Here is a 15,890-nt window from a genome sequence, read left to right on the forward strand (position 1 = left end):
CGCCGGTCCATGTGAGGTCAGGAGAAAGCCCCTGACCTTCCCAGCTCCTCCTCTTTTATTTATTTATTTATTTTTTTGTGGTACGCGGGCCTCTCACTGTTGTGGCCTCTCCCGTTGCGGAGCACAGGCTCCGGACGCGCAGGCTTAGCGGCCATGGCTCACGGGCCCAGCCGCTCTGCAGCATGTGGGATCTTCCCGGACCGGGGCATGAACCTGTGTCCCCTGCATCGACAGGCGGACTCTCAACCACTGCGCCACCAGGGAAGCCCCCGGCTCCTCCTCTTTTAGATCAGAGCCTGAGAATCCTTCTCTACTGCAAATGCACATAATTTGTGCTCAAAGTCTACGGCTTCCTGGTTCAGAGAAGCAAAACCCTCTTAGCTCCCAAATCCTAGAGCAAAGAGAACCTGGGGAGATGAAGTAAGCTCAGGGGAGGCTCTGGTGTTGGGGATCCCAGTCCCCCCCCCACCGCTCCTGGTGGCTCTGGCTTCCCCCTGCCAGGCCTGGGCTCATCGTGGTGAGGGAACCAAATAAAGGATCTCCAGGACTCTGATGGGCCACCGGCCAGAGCCTCCCAAACCGCAAATCTCAGCTTATCTCCCTCCATCCAGGAACTCTTAGTCAGAGGATGGTAAGAAGTTCTGAAACGTGCACTGGATGGAAAACCACGCAGCTTAAAAATGAACAAGGCAGAGCTGTTTGGGCCAAAGTGGGACAACTGCCACAATATAACATTAAGGGGTAAAAAGCCACATGTGGAATGGTATGCACAGCACAACACCGTCTGAGTGATTTAGAAAGATGCCACGTGTGTTGGCATAAAGATCCTTGTGGTGGTGGCTCCTTTGTGCGGAGGAAGCAAGACAGGAAACGGACACTTCAAACACTTCTGTGACTTGGTTGTACATTTTTAAAAAAATGTGCATGTCGGGCTTCCCTGGTGGCGCAGTGGTTAAGAATCCGCCTGCCAGTGCAGGGGATCCAGGTTCGAGCTCTAGTCCGGAAGATCCCACATGTCACAGAGCAACTAAGCCCGTGTGCCACAACTACTGAGCCTGTGCTCTAGAGTCCGCAAGCCACAACTACTGAACCCACGTGCCACAACTACTGAAGCCCACGTGCCTAGAGCCCGTGCTCCGCAACAAGAGAAGCCACCACAATGAGAAGCCCGTGCACCGCAACGAAGAGTAGCCCCTGCTCGCCGCAACTAGAGAGAGCCCGCGCAACAATGAAAACCCAACATAGCCAAAATAAATAAATAAATTTATTTAAAAAAAAAATGTGCATGTAAGACTTACTCTAAATACAGACAAATAGGATCACCTGGCAGGATCGGGGGCCTTTTTTCCCCTGCTTTTGTTTCTCAGTATTAAGACGATCACTTAATAACGTGCAAGTGACTCCCCACTGCCTTTAGGAGCAGCCCCGCCAGGTGGGCCTCCCTGCACACCCTCTCCGCACACGTTCTCCTGGCTGGAGAATGTGGTCTGACCACAGCCCCGGGATGCACCTGCCATTGGTGCTCCAACCTGTGCTATGTGTCCCCGCCCTCTCCCCCAGGGAAGCTTCTCCACCCACAAGCCTCTGTCCATGTGGGACGGGATGCTCCCTACCTGTACCCGCTCTGATGAGGCATCTGCAACACCTGGCGAGCCTGCTGCGTTCCCCCCTCCCACCTCCAGGAGCCCAGGGATGGCAGAGGTGCCTCACTTCTGCATCCTCAGTACAGGTGCGTGGCAGAAAAGGGGGCAGGTGGGCAAAATTGACAGATATCGGTGTCAGCCCCAGGACAGAAGCCAAGAACCCCAGGGCAAGGAGGCCCCGGGCCCGAGGGACTCACATGCAGGACCAGTGTGCTCCTCGTGACCCGGTCCACAGGCTTGTAGAGCAGGGCTGCGGAGAGACGAAGGGTGAGAGAAGGCTGACCGCCCGCCTGCCCACCCACCCTCACTGCAAGGGTGGAGGTGGGGGCAGCCTCAGCCTCCACATTCCCTGGGAACCCCACCTCCCCTCCGCTCAGTGACAAGGTTGAACCCGACGCATTGGAAGGTCGGGAACATGGCTGTGAGCCTTCAGTCTGTGACACCAGTGCCAGGTCCAGGGCTGAGCAGAACCCGAGCCTGCGTGGCTGACAGCAGCAAGCATTCAAAGGCCTCCGTGTTGACGGCCCCCCGGCCTGGGTCAGGGAGCTGGCCAGCACTCTGGGGAGGAAGCGCCGGCGCAGATCCCAGGCCGGGGGTGCTGACCAGCACGCTACTCTCCGTGCGTATCCAAGCCTGAGGCTGAGATGCGGCTCTTGGTTTTATAAGCATTTTTGGACCCCTGGACGCCGGCAGCATGGAGCCCCAACCGGCCAGGGCCATCCCCGCTTTTCCATGGTGGGCACAGCCCATCACGGGCTCAGGCGCTTCACGTGTTCTCACATGTGGGGTGGAGCTCCGCCCATAACCCCCACGACTAGTGCAGGGCATGCACTGTTATCCCCATTTTACAGAAATGGGGGAAACCGGCTCAGAGGGCGGTGTAGCTGTGGCCCCGGCCCTCGTCTGCTGTTCTCTGTGAGCGTAACTCCTCCCAAGACCCTAACAGCCAGAAACGAGAAGTACCTTGTTGCTCCTGAGCTCACTCTGCCCAGAGGGATGAGGGCAAACACAGGCCCGGGAGCCCGACTACTTGGCCCTGACCCCTGCCCAGCCACTCTGAATCTGCGTTCTACATGGTCCTTTCCACCCTAAACCTGTTTTATCATCTGAAACAAGGGAAGACAAGAGCCTCCTGCAGGGCTGTTGGGACAACAAGATGACACTGTAAATGCCCGGCAGTGCCTGCTTTGTGGGCTTCCGATAACTCCCACCTCTTCCTGGTTCCCTGCCCCACCCCCACCCCCCATTGGTGGCAACAGGTCCTGACCCTGTCCCTCCGCACCCACCATGGCCAGTGCTGCTCCCTCCCCATCCCCCCACCCCCCACTACTGGAAATCTGGAGCAGCAGAGGGGCCGGAGTGTGACCCAGCTGGGCGCCCTGGCTGCTCCTGTCTGCTGGCAGCGGCCGCCACCACAGGGGCATGCAGGGGCTTCGGCACGGAGAACTCACTTTCCAGAGAGTTCTTGGTCGTTTGGTCCTTGGCATCCTTGTTGCTTCTGGCTCTCAGGTTCTGCAAAGAGAAAAGCACGTTTTCCACAGGGCAGATGAAGCAGCTCTGATGTGTCAGTGAGTTCACGGTCAGGAACCTTCAGCAGAACTCTCACCCTCCTCTCACCGCTGAGAAGCCTAGATGTGGCAAACCTCTGGGCCACAGCCTGCAGAACGGGGCCAACTGAGCACACGCTCGCCCTGGATGACGCTGCTGACATCAGGATCAGAAATTCTCTATTCTAAGGGGCTGTCCTATGCACCCTGGGATGTTGAATAGCATCCTATGGGTGCAGCAGCACCCTCTCCTCCTGCTGTGACAACCTAAAACGTCCCCCGGCATTGCTAAGTGTCTCCAGGGGACAAAATCAGCGCTGGTTGAGAACCTCTGACGCAGAGGATCCTGCAAACCAAGGCAACTGGCAATGCCCCTCCTGGGTGCACAGATCAGCTTTCCTGGAGCAGTTAAACAACGTGCAAGGGGCTGGTGGGTCAGAAAGAAGAGCACTCAGCTTCCGGGAGGCCAGGGCAGGCTGCTGGCATGCACTCTGCCTCCACCCCAGCCTCCCCTCCCCTGACTTTGCAAACATCCTTGCCCAGGAAGTAAGCAGAGCTTTTTAGTGGGTGGGTCATTTTTCAACACAACCGTGTCAAAGGCACTGCTGATTTGGTCCAAGGTACCAAGAGAAATGTGGATAAAAGGTCCCTGTGTGCCTGAAATAGTCTCTGGAAAGAAGCTGTGGCTAATCCCAGTACGAGACTTCTGAGTGAACAGAAGACACAGCACAGGAATGGGAAGGGGCCTGGAGATGACCGTCCCAACCTCTCAGGCTGTGGGAAACCTCTTGGGACTAGAAAACATAGTGTATTTTAGGCTCACGGGGGCCAAACTCACAATGCACCTTGGTGCCTCTCCTGAGAATTTAGCTCCCCTCAATAACTCCTCCATCCATCTGCCTCAGCAGCTCCCAGAGGGTGGGCGGGGGGATGAGGGGGCGTGAGAGCTCAAAACTGCAAAAATTAGGTGCCGCTCACATGAGCCAGGGCAGCAGCCCACGCGCCAAGGGCCCCTGGAAGGTGCGATGAACGTGGGCACCTTGAGCATCTCGGGGCTCTGGGAGGCCTGCCTTGAGAAAACTTACAAGTTTGGTTTAACCCCACATTTCCCAAACTGACTAGACTCCGGAAGCCCTTTTCACATGATTCCTGTTACCTACTTTTTATCTGGGGAGCTCGAGCTTGCAGAACCCATCTCAGGCAACTCCAGTCTGACTGGACACCGCAGCACACCCATTTCTCAGGCCAGTCCTGGGAGACGTGAAGGACCACTGCTCCACCCTGCCTGTCCTTGGAGATGGACATCCAGTCCCCATGGCCGAGCTCTGACCCCCCAGAATGCAACTCCCCACACCTCTAAATGGCCTGCTTCTTCTGCGTCCTTTTGGTTCATTTCACTGTCTGTGTGGCTCTAATTTCTCTGGGGCTTTTTTGAAACATGGATGGAAAACCAAAGTGGATACCACCTGATGGTAAAAGTTTCACAGAACCGGCATTTGGCCGCCCCGAACCCCGTCCTGCTGCCTGTGCCTGTGCCTGGTTGGTGGGACCACGTGACTCCCGGTTGGTATCCCACCGTCGCTTCCTCCCTCCTCTGTAGACACCTGTCCTGGTGGACGTGAACTTGGCTCCATTTAACCATAGCCTGCTCTTAAAAGATTATGACTCTAATTTGTCAAAGTCGCCTGGGACTTGGCGCCAGCATTCCAGCTGTTAGGAGTATGCGGGCTGCTAGTTTAATGAACTAGAGAGAGGAACAGACCCAATGCTGCAGGCAAACGAGGGCAGCTTCAGAGGGAAGTGTGGAGCCAGCCTGCAGCCCTGGGTGCATGTAGCCCGTTACCAGAGGCACCAGGTGGGGAGCAGGGCACCCACGGGCTCTGGGGAACGGTGTGGCACGTTATCACCATGGGAGACGCCGGTGCTGGGACCCACAGGGCCCAGCCCCCATGATAAATTATAAAACAGCACAAATCCCCTGGAACAAAGCCCAGGTGTGACAGTCGGGGTACGATCGTATCCCAGCAAGAGACCCTCCCCTGCCTATTTCTAGTTTCCGTTTCTCTTCCTAAAGCTGGGGTTTCACTTGGAGGTCTTCCCACCCAGAATCCTTGTTTGGCGGGGAAGGCAGGTCAGGGCTCTGAGGACTACAGGCCTGGGAAGAAGAAAGTATCATTCAACTGCCACGGGCAGAAGCAGGATGGAGCGGGGCAGGGAGGACCTGGCATGGCCACCGGCCCCCGATGGCCGCCCGTCTTCTGCATCCAGGGGGCTCTTCCGAGGCCCCTTGTGCTAACACTCCAGGGCTTGAGGTTTCAGAGCCCCGGGCCGGTGCAGTGCCCAGCCTGCAGCTTCCTCCCACGCGGGTCGACAGAACGCACACCAGCCCCATCCCCCGGGCCGGATGCAGACCCCGGAGGAGCAGAGCATGACACCTCCCCACCTGCTCTCCATCCGCAAGGTGCAAAGTCGGCCTCAGGACTCAAGTGTCGAGACCTCCGTTAATGGGGCAGAACTATGGACACCCCGAACTACACACAGACAGTGCAAGTCTGTCCGGGGTACCCCAGAGCTGGGCCCTGGCCGCTGGGGAGGCAGGGTGCTCCTCGGGCTGCTCCGTCTGTCTGCTCAGGACAACCCACAGGCATCCGGAAACAGAGCTGAGGTTCACAACCAGACCTTAGTTTGCTGTGCCTTCTTCTCCCGGGTCACGGTGTGCCAACGACCAGCCCACAGCCCACCCTCAGGAGGTGGAGGGGCGCACCTGTCTGAACAGCGTCACGCGTACCTCAGAGATTTCTGCAAACTGAGCGTTGGCCTGACAGCACTTCTCAGCCGTTTCCATGGCAACTCCGTAGTTGTCCACAAAGGCCCGGTACACACCCAGCTGGCTGGCCTGCAGGGAGGAAGGAAGAGAGCGTGGGACAGGTGTAGGGCAGGTGTGGGACAGGTGCGGGACAGGCGGTCTCCATCCCTCTGGGTAATGGGCTTCTATGCACGGCTCTGGAGGAAGCCCAGGTGCAGCAGACAGTGCAGGGCTGTGGGAAACTCAGCTCCTCCACGCTGTCACTGCCTCCCACCTGCTTCCCCTCCCCACGCGCTAAGCATGCTTCCTTCTTCCAAAGCGACACATTGAGAAGTGACTCACAGCCCCGGGCGGGTAGCAGTTCTCTTCATCCTCCCACCCCACTCATTTAAATGAGGCCACCAGCAGCAGCTGAAGTTCCAGGATATCAGTGAATGTGGCTGAGCGTCTCCAGCAGGTGGGATGGAGCGGCCCCTTCGCATCCTGGCAGCGGGAGACCTCAGTGGACCCATCCCTGGCCTGAGGGGCCACTGCTCTGCTCCTATCTGATCTCTTCAGACACGCAAGAAACACTCAGTTGAGCTGCCCTTGGAGAAGAGGGGCTCACGCTGCCCAGACATGAGCCCAGCCCAGACCTGGCAACGGGGCCCAGGTGTCATGCTACACACCTGGCAGGTGGGAGACCTCTGCTGCCGGGTGCAAGGCGAGAGGTGTTTGTTTGTCCTGTTCTCAACCAAAGGCATTAATAGAGTGTCTCCTCACTCGGCCTCCTGCTCCGACACTCAGTTGAGTAAAGACTTCCATGGTTGGGGGGAGGTGTCCTGTGTGCAGCCACCACCATGGCTGGGCCCCAGGTCACCTCCAGAGGCAGCAGGGAAACCCCGGCCTGGGGTGTAAGGGCAGACGCCATGACCTGCTGGCCGGGCCTCCCACTGCAGCCGACCAGGAGCGGGAGGACCAAGGCTTTTGCTGATCCTGGTGTTTGGTCTGCATCGAACCTAAATTTTATTTCTACATGCATTTGCATTTATACTGAATTTTGTGTTTCTTCAGATGGCAATCCCAGATGCCCTTGGCACTGTCTGGTCTTCTGGACTCGCTCCTTGAGGGGGCTGCGTGTGGGCCTGGGGGCGCGAGAGAAAAAGCAGCAGCTGGAGGAGGCCCTGCCTGGCCCCACTGATTACCTGGACGAGTCGCTGCATTCCAGATGCCAGGTTCCCTGCCATCTGGTCGGACCCAGAGCCCTGCCTTCTCCCCCTCCCCCTCACTCACGGAGCGTCCCCCACAAAAACAAAGGCCCTGCTTGAGGCACTGTCACCTCGAATCATTCAGACACAGCGCAGCCGGCTAGCAGGAGACACACGATGAATAAGTAAAGCAACAAGTAATGTGGCAGATGGCTGAAGGCGGAGCAGGTGAGGAGAACAGCGGGGCTGCTTTACCTACTGTGGTCAGGGCAGTCTCTCTAAAGAGGCAACGTCTCAGCCGAGTCCTGAGGGGATATCACTGTTGAACTGTGTCCCCTCAAAATGCATATGCTGAAGCCCTAGCCCTGAGCACCTCAGAATGTGACTGTATTTGGAGATGGACCTAAAGAGCTGATTGGGCAAAAATGAAGCCATTCAAGTGGGCCCTGATCCAATCTGACTAGGGGCTTTATGAGAAGTAAAGATTAGGACACAGACACAGAGGGACGACCACGTGAGGACACAGAGATGACGGCCTCTACGCGCCGAGGAGAGAGGTCTCGGGAGAAACCAGCCCTGCTCACACCTGGATCTCAGACTTCCAGCCTCCAGAAATGGAAGGAGATAGATCTCTGTTGTTTGAGCCACCTGGACTGTAGCAGCCTTAGTAAACTAACACAGGGTCTTTGGGAGGAGAACCCCTTTCATTACCTCTCCTGCCCCCTCTTCCAGGAGATCACATCTTCCACGTGATTTTTGAGAGGTTCCAAGCAATTCATGCACTAATCAGAACCCGAGCTGCACCAATAAACCAATGGAGATCACGTGCCCCCCGATGTGAGGCACCGACAGGACACAGCATCACTGCAGGGTTTTGTTGTTTTTTTTCCCTGCCAGAAGCGCAGAAGCTGAATCTTTTCCTGAAGAAACATCAGACCCAAACTAGAATGCACCCTTCAGAAAAATGTCAAGGTTGTGGAAGACCAGCAGAGGCTGAGAATCTGGTACAGATGGAAAGAAACTAAGGAGATCTGACAACCACGTACATCTCGTGACCTGGACTGCATCCCACTCAGAAGGAAAATGGCTACAAAGAACACGATGGCTAACTTGGGAGAGATCTGTAGGAGCATTGCATATTAAATAATAGTACCACTCAACTGTGAACTGTCCTCCGATGGAGGACCGTCCTGTGGGTTGTGGAAGAGCACGTCCTTAGCAAATACACGATGAAGTATTTAGGGGTAAAAGGGCAGAGGGATCTGCATTTTATTCTCAAACTATTCAGCATGTGTGCGTGTGTGGGGGTGGGGGTGGGGGGGTGTGTATACAAAGGAGAGAGAAAGAGATAAAGATTAAAGATTAAGCAAATGTGGCAAAGTGTTACAATCAGTGCAAAATGTTACAATTGGTATATCCGGCGCACACCCAGTTCTTTGTGCTATTCTTGCAACAATTCAGGAAGTCTGAAATGATTAGAAACAAAAAACCCGAGCTGATAAAAATTCAGCCAGAAACAAAGCCCCCGGATGGGTAGCAATAACCCACAGCCCCACAGGAAGGGGAGTTAAGGCGCCGTCAGGACAGGGCTTCCTAGCTACCAGGTGTGGCTCATGAGTTCCCGGGTAGCAGAGGTACCAGGGCTGGGGCATCACAGCCTCCTCGGGTCCTAAGACTCTCCTAGCTGGGGAGCCTGACCCCGCAGTGCTGATCTGAAAGGGACGGGGACGGTGTCTGTCTGTCCTTGGGGAGACCCAGCGCCCCGCCCTGGCGGCACACACGTGAACATGCAGCATGTGGTTCCTGGGGCTCCACTTCGCACCGCGGCCCCACCTCTCTCCCCACGTCTTTGCGCTGCAACATCTGATACGTGAAGGTAGTTCAAGGACACCATGGAAACCAGAGGAAACTTTCCAAATTCTGATGTTCATCAGACTATTAAATTTTTTTTTTCCAGTTTCCGAGTGACTTCAGAGTGTTATTTGGGGAAGAGCGTGGTTGCAGTTTCTGCCCACAACACAATTCTTCAAAGATGTGGGCTTCAACGATGGAGAGCACCTGCGTCAAAACACAGCCTTCTGCTCTCTGGCCACGGGAAAGGGGTCCCGGGCGGGAGAGTCTGCAGCCCGGGGCGGTGGCCAACAGGAAAGCCACACCCGGGCGGAATGCCGGAGCTCAGCATGAGCCAAGACAGGCCGGCGGTGGGCCAGCTGGGCGTCTGGGCGGCCCAGGAGGGCTGGGGGCTGGCGTGGCGGTGGGCCAGCTGGGCGTCTGGGCGGCCCAGGAGGGCTGGGGGCTGGCGTGGCGGTGGGCCAGCTGGGCGTCTGGGCGGCCCAGGAGGGCTGGGGGCTGGCGTTCTTTCACCGCGTGCTCTGGGCACTTAGAGAGGGCCCGGTGACCTTGGCCACCCCACCCCCAGAGGACCGGCTGCCCTCGGGAGGGAGAACACTCCAGGGAAAGAGCACAGGAGGCCCGGGCAACCCTTTAATCAGGATTAGGGGTCCTCAGAGGTGGAATCCCGGTCACCCAGGCCTACCCAGCACCCGCCTTCGAGGGCATCCCAGGATGGGGGCTCGCGGTGCTGGGAGGTGGCCTCTTTGCTGCCCCTTATATAGAGACATGCCCCACCAGCCTCCACCTAAAGAGACTGGCTCCCCCTTTAGACCCAGAGGTGGGGGCCTCCTCACACATGAACCTCACACTTTGGAAGACAAACATCGCTCCGGCAGCTCCGTCTGAGAGTTTTCTCCATCGTCCTCATTACCCACGTCTCAGTTCAGTGTTCACCGAGCCTGGTCCCTTCCGGGGGTGGCTGGGCTAGTGCCAAGGGTCCACCAACCCGCTTCATCTGATTACTAGATTTTCCCAATCCCGTTGACTTTTTAAAAGCCGAATCCTTCGCTCCTCGTGGGCCCCGAGGTCAGCAAATGGCCAGAGAAGGTCCCTGACCTGCCCCCACGGCCACCTCTCCCTCCCTGTAACCAGGGATCCAGAGCTACGTCTGCCGAATGGACTCCCAGCCAGTTTGGGCCCACTGAGCCCTTGCAGAAACCCTTGTTCTGTCATCCAGCACCACCCACCCTCCAGTATTATGCCCCTGAAGGCAGGGGCAAAGCACTCTTCCTGGAGGCACACAGACCAGGGGTACCGTCTGGGCAGGTGACCTCCTGCCCCTCGGCCTCCTCACTTGCACGGGGTGGAGATGGGACCTGCCTGGTGGGGCTGCCTCAGCTCAGCTGAGACAGGGCACCCGCAGGCCCCCTGGAGCCCCCTGATCAGAGCTGAACCCACTACCTGGGGACCAGAGGGCCTCACGGTCCCTCGGTTCACAGCCCGGCATGGCCATCCCCAGGTACAAACCAGCCCTCCTGCCTTCCTCCAGCCTGTCCACAGGGCACGTCCTGATTCCTGCAAGGATCCAGGGAGCTGCTGTCACAGTCGCTAGCATTAAACGTGCCTCCAGGTCCCCAAAATGGCTGCGGCGGGAGCTGGGGCCACACGGAAGGCCTGGTCTCACCACTTCCTCAGCTAGGGACCCCCTGGGGACCCAAGGGCTCCTCTCGTATGACCCTTTCGTTCAACAGCCTTCCCTCCCCAAACTACTTTTTTTTTTTTAATACTTGATTAATTCAAGAGCCTTTAATTCATAGAACTGCAAAAATGATATAAAGTACAACAAACCCCTGCTGTCCCCACCTGTGCTTGCCCCTCCAGGCTCTGCCTGCCCCAGTACCCCTGCCCAGAGTCTGAGTCCTGTTCCCAGGGCAGCGGCTTCTTTGTGGTCCAGAGGGGACCAGTCTGGAGACTGGGAACCTTGAGTAAAACTGAGCAGACCCAGAAAGGACCAGAGATGTCACTGGGGCCAGCAGAGGGAGGGAAGCCTCGCTTTCACGCGGTCCAGCAGTGGTCCTGTGGCGGCACGCCCCCCACACAGCCCCCCTTCGGCATCCCAGGCAGTAAGATGTGTCCAGGACTCTGCCTCCCCATCATGCCCTCAGCAGCCTCGCCCGCAGGTGGCACCAGGCTCAGGGAGAGGCCTGGCCCCCGCCCGTCACCCCGTCACCCCCAGGAGGCTGCCGGGTCTCTGCTCCGGGTCACTCACCAGCTTCTGGAAGAGGTCGCCCACGCGCTGCTGGCGGCTCCACTGCTGCAGGCGGGGGAGGAGCCCGTCGTAGAACTCCTTGTGGATCTCATAGAGCTCAGGCACTTTGAAGAAGATGGTCTCGATCTGCTGGCTCGTCAGCACCGGCTGAGAGGTGGTGGCAGCAGCCTTCAAAGGTTTCATGGGCTGGAAGAGGGCACAGGTGACTGGCGGGGCAGCACAGGTGTCAGGGCTCGCCACTTGTCAAGTACATTGTGGTCACGTGACACACATGCTTTTATTTTTTAAATTCCATTAACAATAAAAATTGAAAGCCAGCTTGGTTTGGTACCCGAGTCTTTCACTGGCAGCCACTGCCCCTTGGGGAGGCCCAACCTCCACAGAGGTGGCATGTCCTGCCTGCCCACAGGTGTGTCGAGGATCCTGGGAGGGTGGGCTGCTCCCAGGCTGACCTGGGACCTGGGACGCATGAGCAGAGCTCTCCAGGGCCCATCCTGCCCGCTCAGCCCCTGTACCCTCCTCACCAGCAGCAGCGCCTCCAGGTGGCTCAGGTAAGTCTCCTCGCTAGCCAGGATTCCAGACAGGACCCATTTCCTCATCTCTGAGCCCTTTTCCAAGTCCAGCTCACTCTGCAGAAGAAACGGACAAAAGTCAGACCTGGGGGAGGGTGCTTGAGGCGGCCCCTCTCAGAGAGGAAGCCAGCTTGTCGACCTGAGGACAAGCTTCCCGAGAAGGTTCCAGGTGGGATTAAATGAGGAAGGCATGGGGGTCCCGGCACGTCAGCTCGACTGGGGTCGCTGCAGATTCTGGATGGTCATCCAGCTAAGCCAAAGGCCACCCGTGGTCTTGACACCAGGAAACGGGCAGTTTGGAGCTGAGCAGGGCGGGCAAGGCCTCTCTCCACACCTTCTACCCGTGACCGAGGACTGGCTGTCCTGGAAGAGGCTGAGCCCAGGGGGCGTTGGGCTCCCCACACGGCCACCCCGACTCCTTCCGCAGTTCCCCTCTCCTCTCCCGGTACCTGCCTCGCCGGCCTCTGTGCCACTGCCACCAGACCCTTGGACCAATCAGGCCCGGGCAGCACCGCCTCCCTCCCAACCACAGTGGTGGGGCTGGGGGCTGGGGCCACCTGCCCAAGGGAAACCCCATCCCCTGGGTTCAGGGCCTTTGTCCCTTGAACCTGCTCTTCTGAGCCTGCTTTCCAGACTCTGGACCCGCATACATGTGGGCTACGGCAAGGTCCCCCCTTCCCTACTACTAAACGCCCCTACTATATGTGGGGTGATGCTCTGCTGCCTTTGCCTCAGAAGCGCAGAGCTGACGTGTCCTTGGATCAGGGGGGAGGGTCCAAGATGGCTGGAAGACCACGTTCCAGCCCTAGTTGTGATGGTGTTACGGGGGCAATGTGTCCCTGGTGCCCGAGAATGTGACTGTGTGCAGAGAAAGGGTCTTTAGAGAAGTAATCGAGTTAAAATGAGGTCATTAGGGTGGGCCCTAGTCCAAAATGACTGGTATCCTTCTAAGAAGAGACTAGGCGATCAAAAGGTACAAACTTCCAGTTAGAAAATAAATAAGCCCTGGGGATGTAATGAACAGCATGGTGACTACAGTTAATGATACTGTATCGTACACGTGAAAGTTGCTGAAAGAACAGATCTTAAGAGTTCTCATCACAAGAAAGAAAATTTGTAATCGTGTGGTGATAGATGTTGACTTACAGTTAGCGATCATTTTACTATATATATATATATATCAAGTCGTTATGTTGTACATCTACAACGGGTATGTTATATGTCAATGCCTCAATATAAACAAGAACAAGAGAAGGAGATTAGGACACAGACACACAGAGTGGGAGGACACAGGGAGAAGATGGGCATCTCTAGGCCAAGGAGAGAGGCCCCGGGAAAAACCAACCCTGCTGACTTCCAGCCCCCAGAACTGGGATAAATCAACCTCTGTTGTTTAAGCCACACGGTCTGTGGCACTTTATTACAGATGCCCAGGAAACTCATACAGATGATGATTCAAAGGCAATGAAACTGCTCTTTTCATCGACTTCCTGGCCACACCCCTCACTTGCTCCTGGACCACCAACAAGGCAATCTGGTGTCAGGTTGGCCGTGCCCATGGCCTGTGCTCCACCAGACTGAGGCTGCCCTCCCTCTGCCTGGCCTGTGCTGACCGGCCTCACTGCAGTCTGAGGGAGGCGCCAGATGTCTGGGGCCCTGTGTCCAGAGGAGGGGACGTAACAGCCCTGTGCTTTCCTCCATTGGTTTCCCAGCCTGTGGGTGAATGGGCGACAGCTGTGTGTGCACACGTGGGGGACAGCCATCAGAGTTTGGGCTTAGCGCCACTCCGGGGAAAGGACACCCACGTCCCACACCAGACCCCACGTCCAGACCACGCTGGGCAGCGGCTCCAAGGGTGGGAGCCTCTGGGGCACAGTGCCCGGAACACACAGGTGCTCCACGGAGACTCACAGAATAAACCAACCAATGAGAGGATCCAGACCCGCCAGCTGGGCCCTGGCTTGGCCGCATCTTTACAAAGCTCCAAGGGCCCCTCCAGGGAACCCCTGTCAGTGAGACAAGCGGGTCCTGGGGTCTAGGACCATCCACCCAGGCTGCTTGGGGCCCCCAGTGCCACCACTATCAGCACAGATGTGCAGGGTGAAGGGATCCCATCATCTCCTCTCACCTCAGATCACAGAGGCCACGTCGCGAGCGGAGGCGCCTCGGGGAAGCAAGCTCCCAGCGGACACTGCGCGGACCCTGCACGTGCCTCCCAGCGGGTCCAGGGTGAAGGCTCGTGCGCCCGGGAACAGCCCCACTACTGTGAGCACAGCCAGTGGGGCTGCTCCCACTGCTGCGGCCTGGAGAGCCGGGAGGAAAAGGCACGTAGGCAGGGCAGCGCCCCGTCCAGCTCTCCGTTCCAGAGGGCGCAGCCGGCTCAAGGGAACGTCTGGGCGGCGGCGAGGGCACCTCTCCTCAGACTACAACCTTCTCCTGAGCCTCAAACGGGCCAGTGGCAGCAGACAGGGACGGCTCGGCTCGGCCTGGACACTGGCCCACCCCACCCGGAGGAGAGAGGGTGGAGGGGAAGTGCAGAAGAGAGAGCAAAGGCCAGGGCGGGGACCAGCGATGTTTACAACCCCACCTCGGCACGTGCCAGCGCGGGGAAGGGCGCGTGAATGCACCCAGTCCAGACGGGAGACCGCGGGAGGAAGCTGGAGGAAAAGGGCGAGTGGAAGAAGGAAGGAAGGAGGCCTCCTCTCCCTGCTGCCCGGGAGGGGAGAGGGCAAGGCAACACAACCCTGAGGCTAAAAGAACAAATAAAAAATAAAAAATGAACTGGGTGTGGCAAAACAAGGTAGGGAAGCTGAGGGAGGGACCCAGGGGAACAGAACGGCCACCCGCCAGCCAGCTGCCAGGCCCACCTCCACCCGGGGCCTGGGGTGATTGGGGCGCAGAACCTGGGCCGTGAGGGCTGGCTGCTCCCGGCTGCGATGTGGTGGTCAGCACAGCTGCAGAACAAAGGACACCACCTCCCCACAGGATAGCAGCCGGGGGTGATGCCCAGACCCTCATCTTTATCTTGACACTCGCTGGCTGGCACTGCATAGTCATGGGTCCAGGGGAAACACAGGCAAGACTGGCAGGCACCTCTGAGAACGACCAGGGATGGAGAATGTCACTGATGCTCAGCGCTGGGACAGCCTCGGTCACCAGGATCTACCCTACATGGCCACCTGCATCCTTTCCACAGTGCCCCAGGCGAGGGGGGGGCCTGGCCTCTGCTGACCCCTTACCCACCCCTGGAGACGGGTATGCACGGAGCTGACCTGCACCCCAGGAGGCCACCGAGGCCCCAAGTTGCCATGGAGTCCCCAGGAAGGTCCTCCTGACAGCTCACCGCTCAAAGGGCCCAAGCTCGGCAGCCGGGGATGAGCTCTGCCCGGGAAGGTAGGGACGGAGAGGGACAAGGCTACAAGGGAGCAGGGACCCCTCCCCTGGCTGATGGGGATGAGGCAGCTTTGACCTCAAGACCACCATGCTTTCTGTGGGTGCTAGCAAGTGACAGCTGCATCGTCTTCAAACCCATAATCAAAGATGAAAGAAGGAAGTCTCACTGCAGAGGGGACGGGGGACCCAGAAAGTCAGGGCTGTGCCTGTCTCCAGGGGAGTGAAGGGTGCCCACCCTGGGGCTCCAAGCACCTAACCACGGGGCTTCTGGAACAAAACAGTGCCGCCCTCCTCTGATCAGGTCCCCATCTCACTCAGGTGCTTCCTGACACCTCTCTGAGCCAGGTGGCCTGCTGGGGACTGGAGCCCCCAGGCCTGGCAAGCAGGTGCAGTCTCTAGCCCCGTGTGTAATGTGAGAAATGCCTGTGGGCTCTGCGAGGCAGGAGGGAGTGAGCAACTGGATCTGGACAGGCTCCACAGCAGGTAAGCCCCTCAACTGGGGGCTAAAAGGTGGGGGCAGAACCCCAAGTCAGTGTGGCAGGGGTCTGAGGGCAGGAGCCCAGGGAGAGGTAGGTGGGCATCCAGCCGCACAGGGCCTGGGGCACAGGGAGGGCAGAGCAGCCTCCTCAAGGGGCCTGAA

The 15,890-nt window shown here is 58.0% G+C and overlaps 1 protein-coding gene across 2 annotated transcripts in view; it reads right to left on the reverse strand.

Moving 5' to 3' along the window:
* BCR (BCR activator of RhoGEF and GTPase) overlaps positions 1-15,890 on the reverse strand; it is a 97,858-nt gene that overhangs the window by 30,216 nt on the left and 51,752 nt on the right. For both annotated transcript variants that reach the window (XM_060121973.1, XM_060121972.1), the window contains exons 3-7: positions 11,810-11,914; positions 11,286-11,471; positions 5,979-6,086; positions 3,095-3,155; positions 1,841-1,893 (exon numbers count right to left, since the gene is read on the reverse strand). In XM_060121973.1, the coding sequence (XP_059977956.1) occupies positions 1,841-1,893; positions 3,095-3,155; positions 5,979-6,086; positions 11,286-11,471; positions 11,810-11,914 (513 nt within the window). The remainder of the gene's footprint in view (positions 1-1,840; positions 1,894-3,094; positions 3,156-5,978; positions 6,087-11,285; positions 11,472-11,809; positions 11,915-15,890) is intronic.

This window comes from Lagenorhynchus albirostris, chromosome 14 (assembly GCF_949774975.1).
Source record: "Lagenorhynchus albirostris chromosome 14, mLagAlb1.1, whole genome shotgun sequence".
NCBI lineage: Eukaryota > Metazoa > Chordata > Mammalia > Artiodactyla > Delphinidae > Lagenorhynchus > Lagenorhynchus albirostris.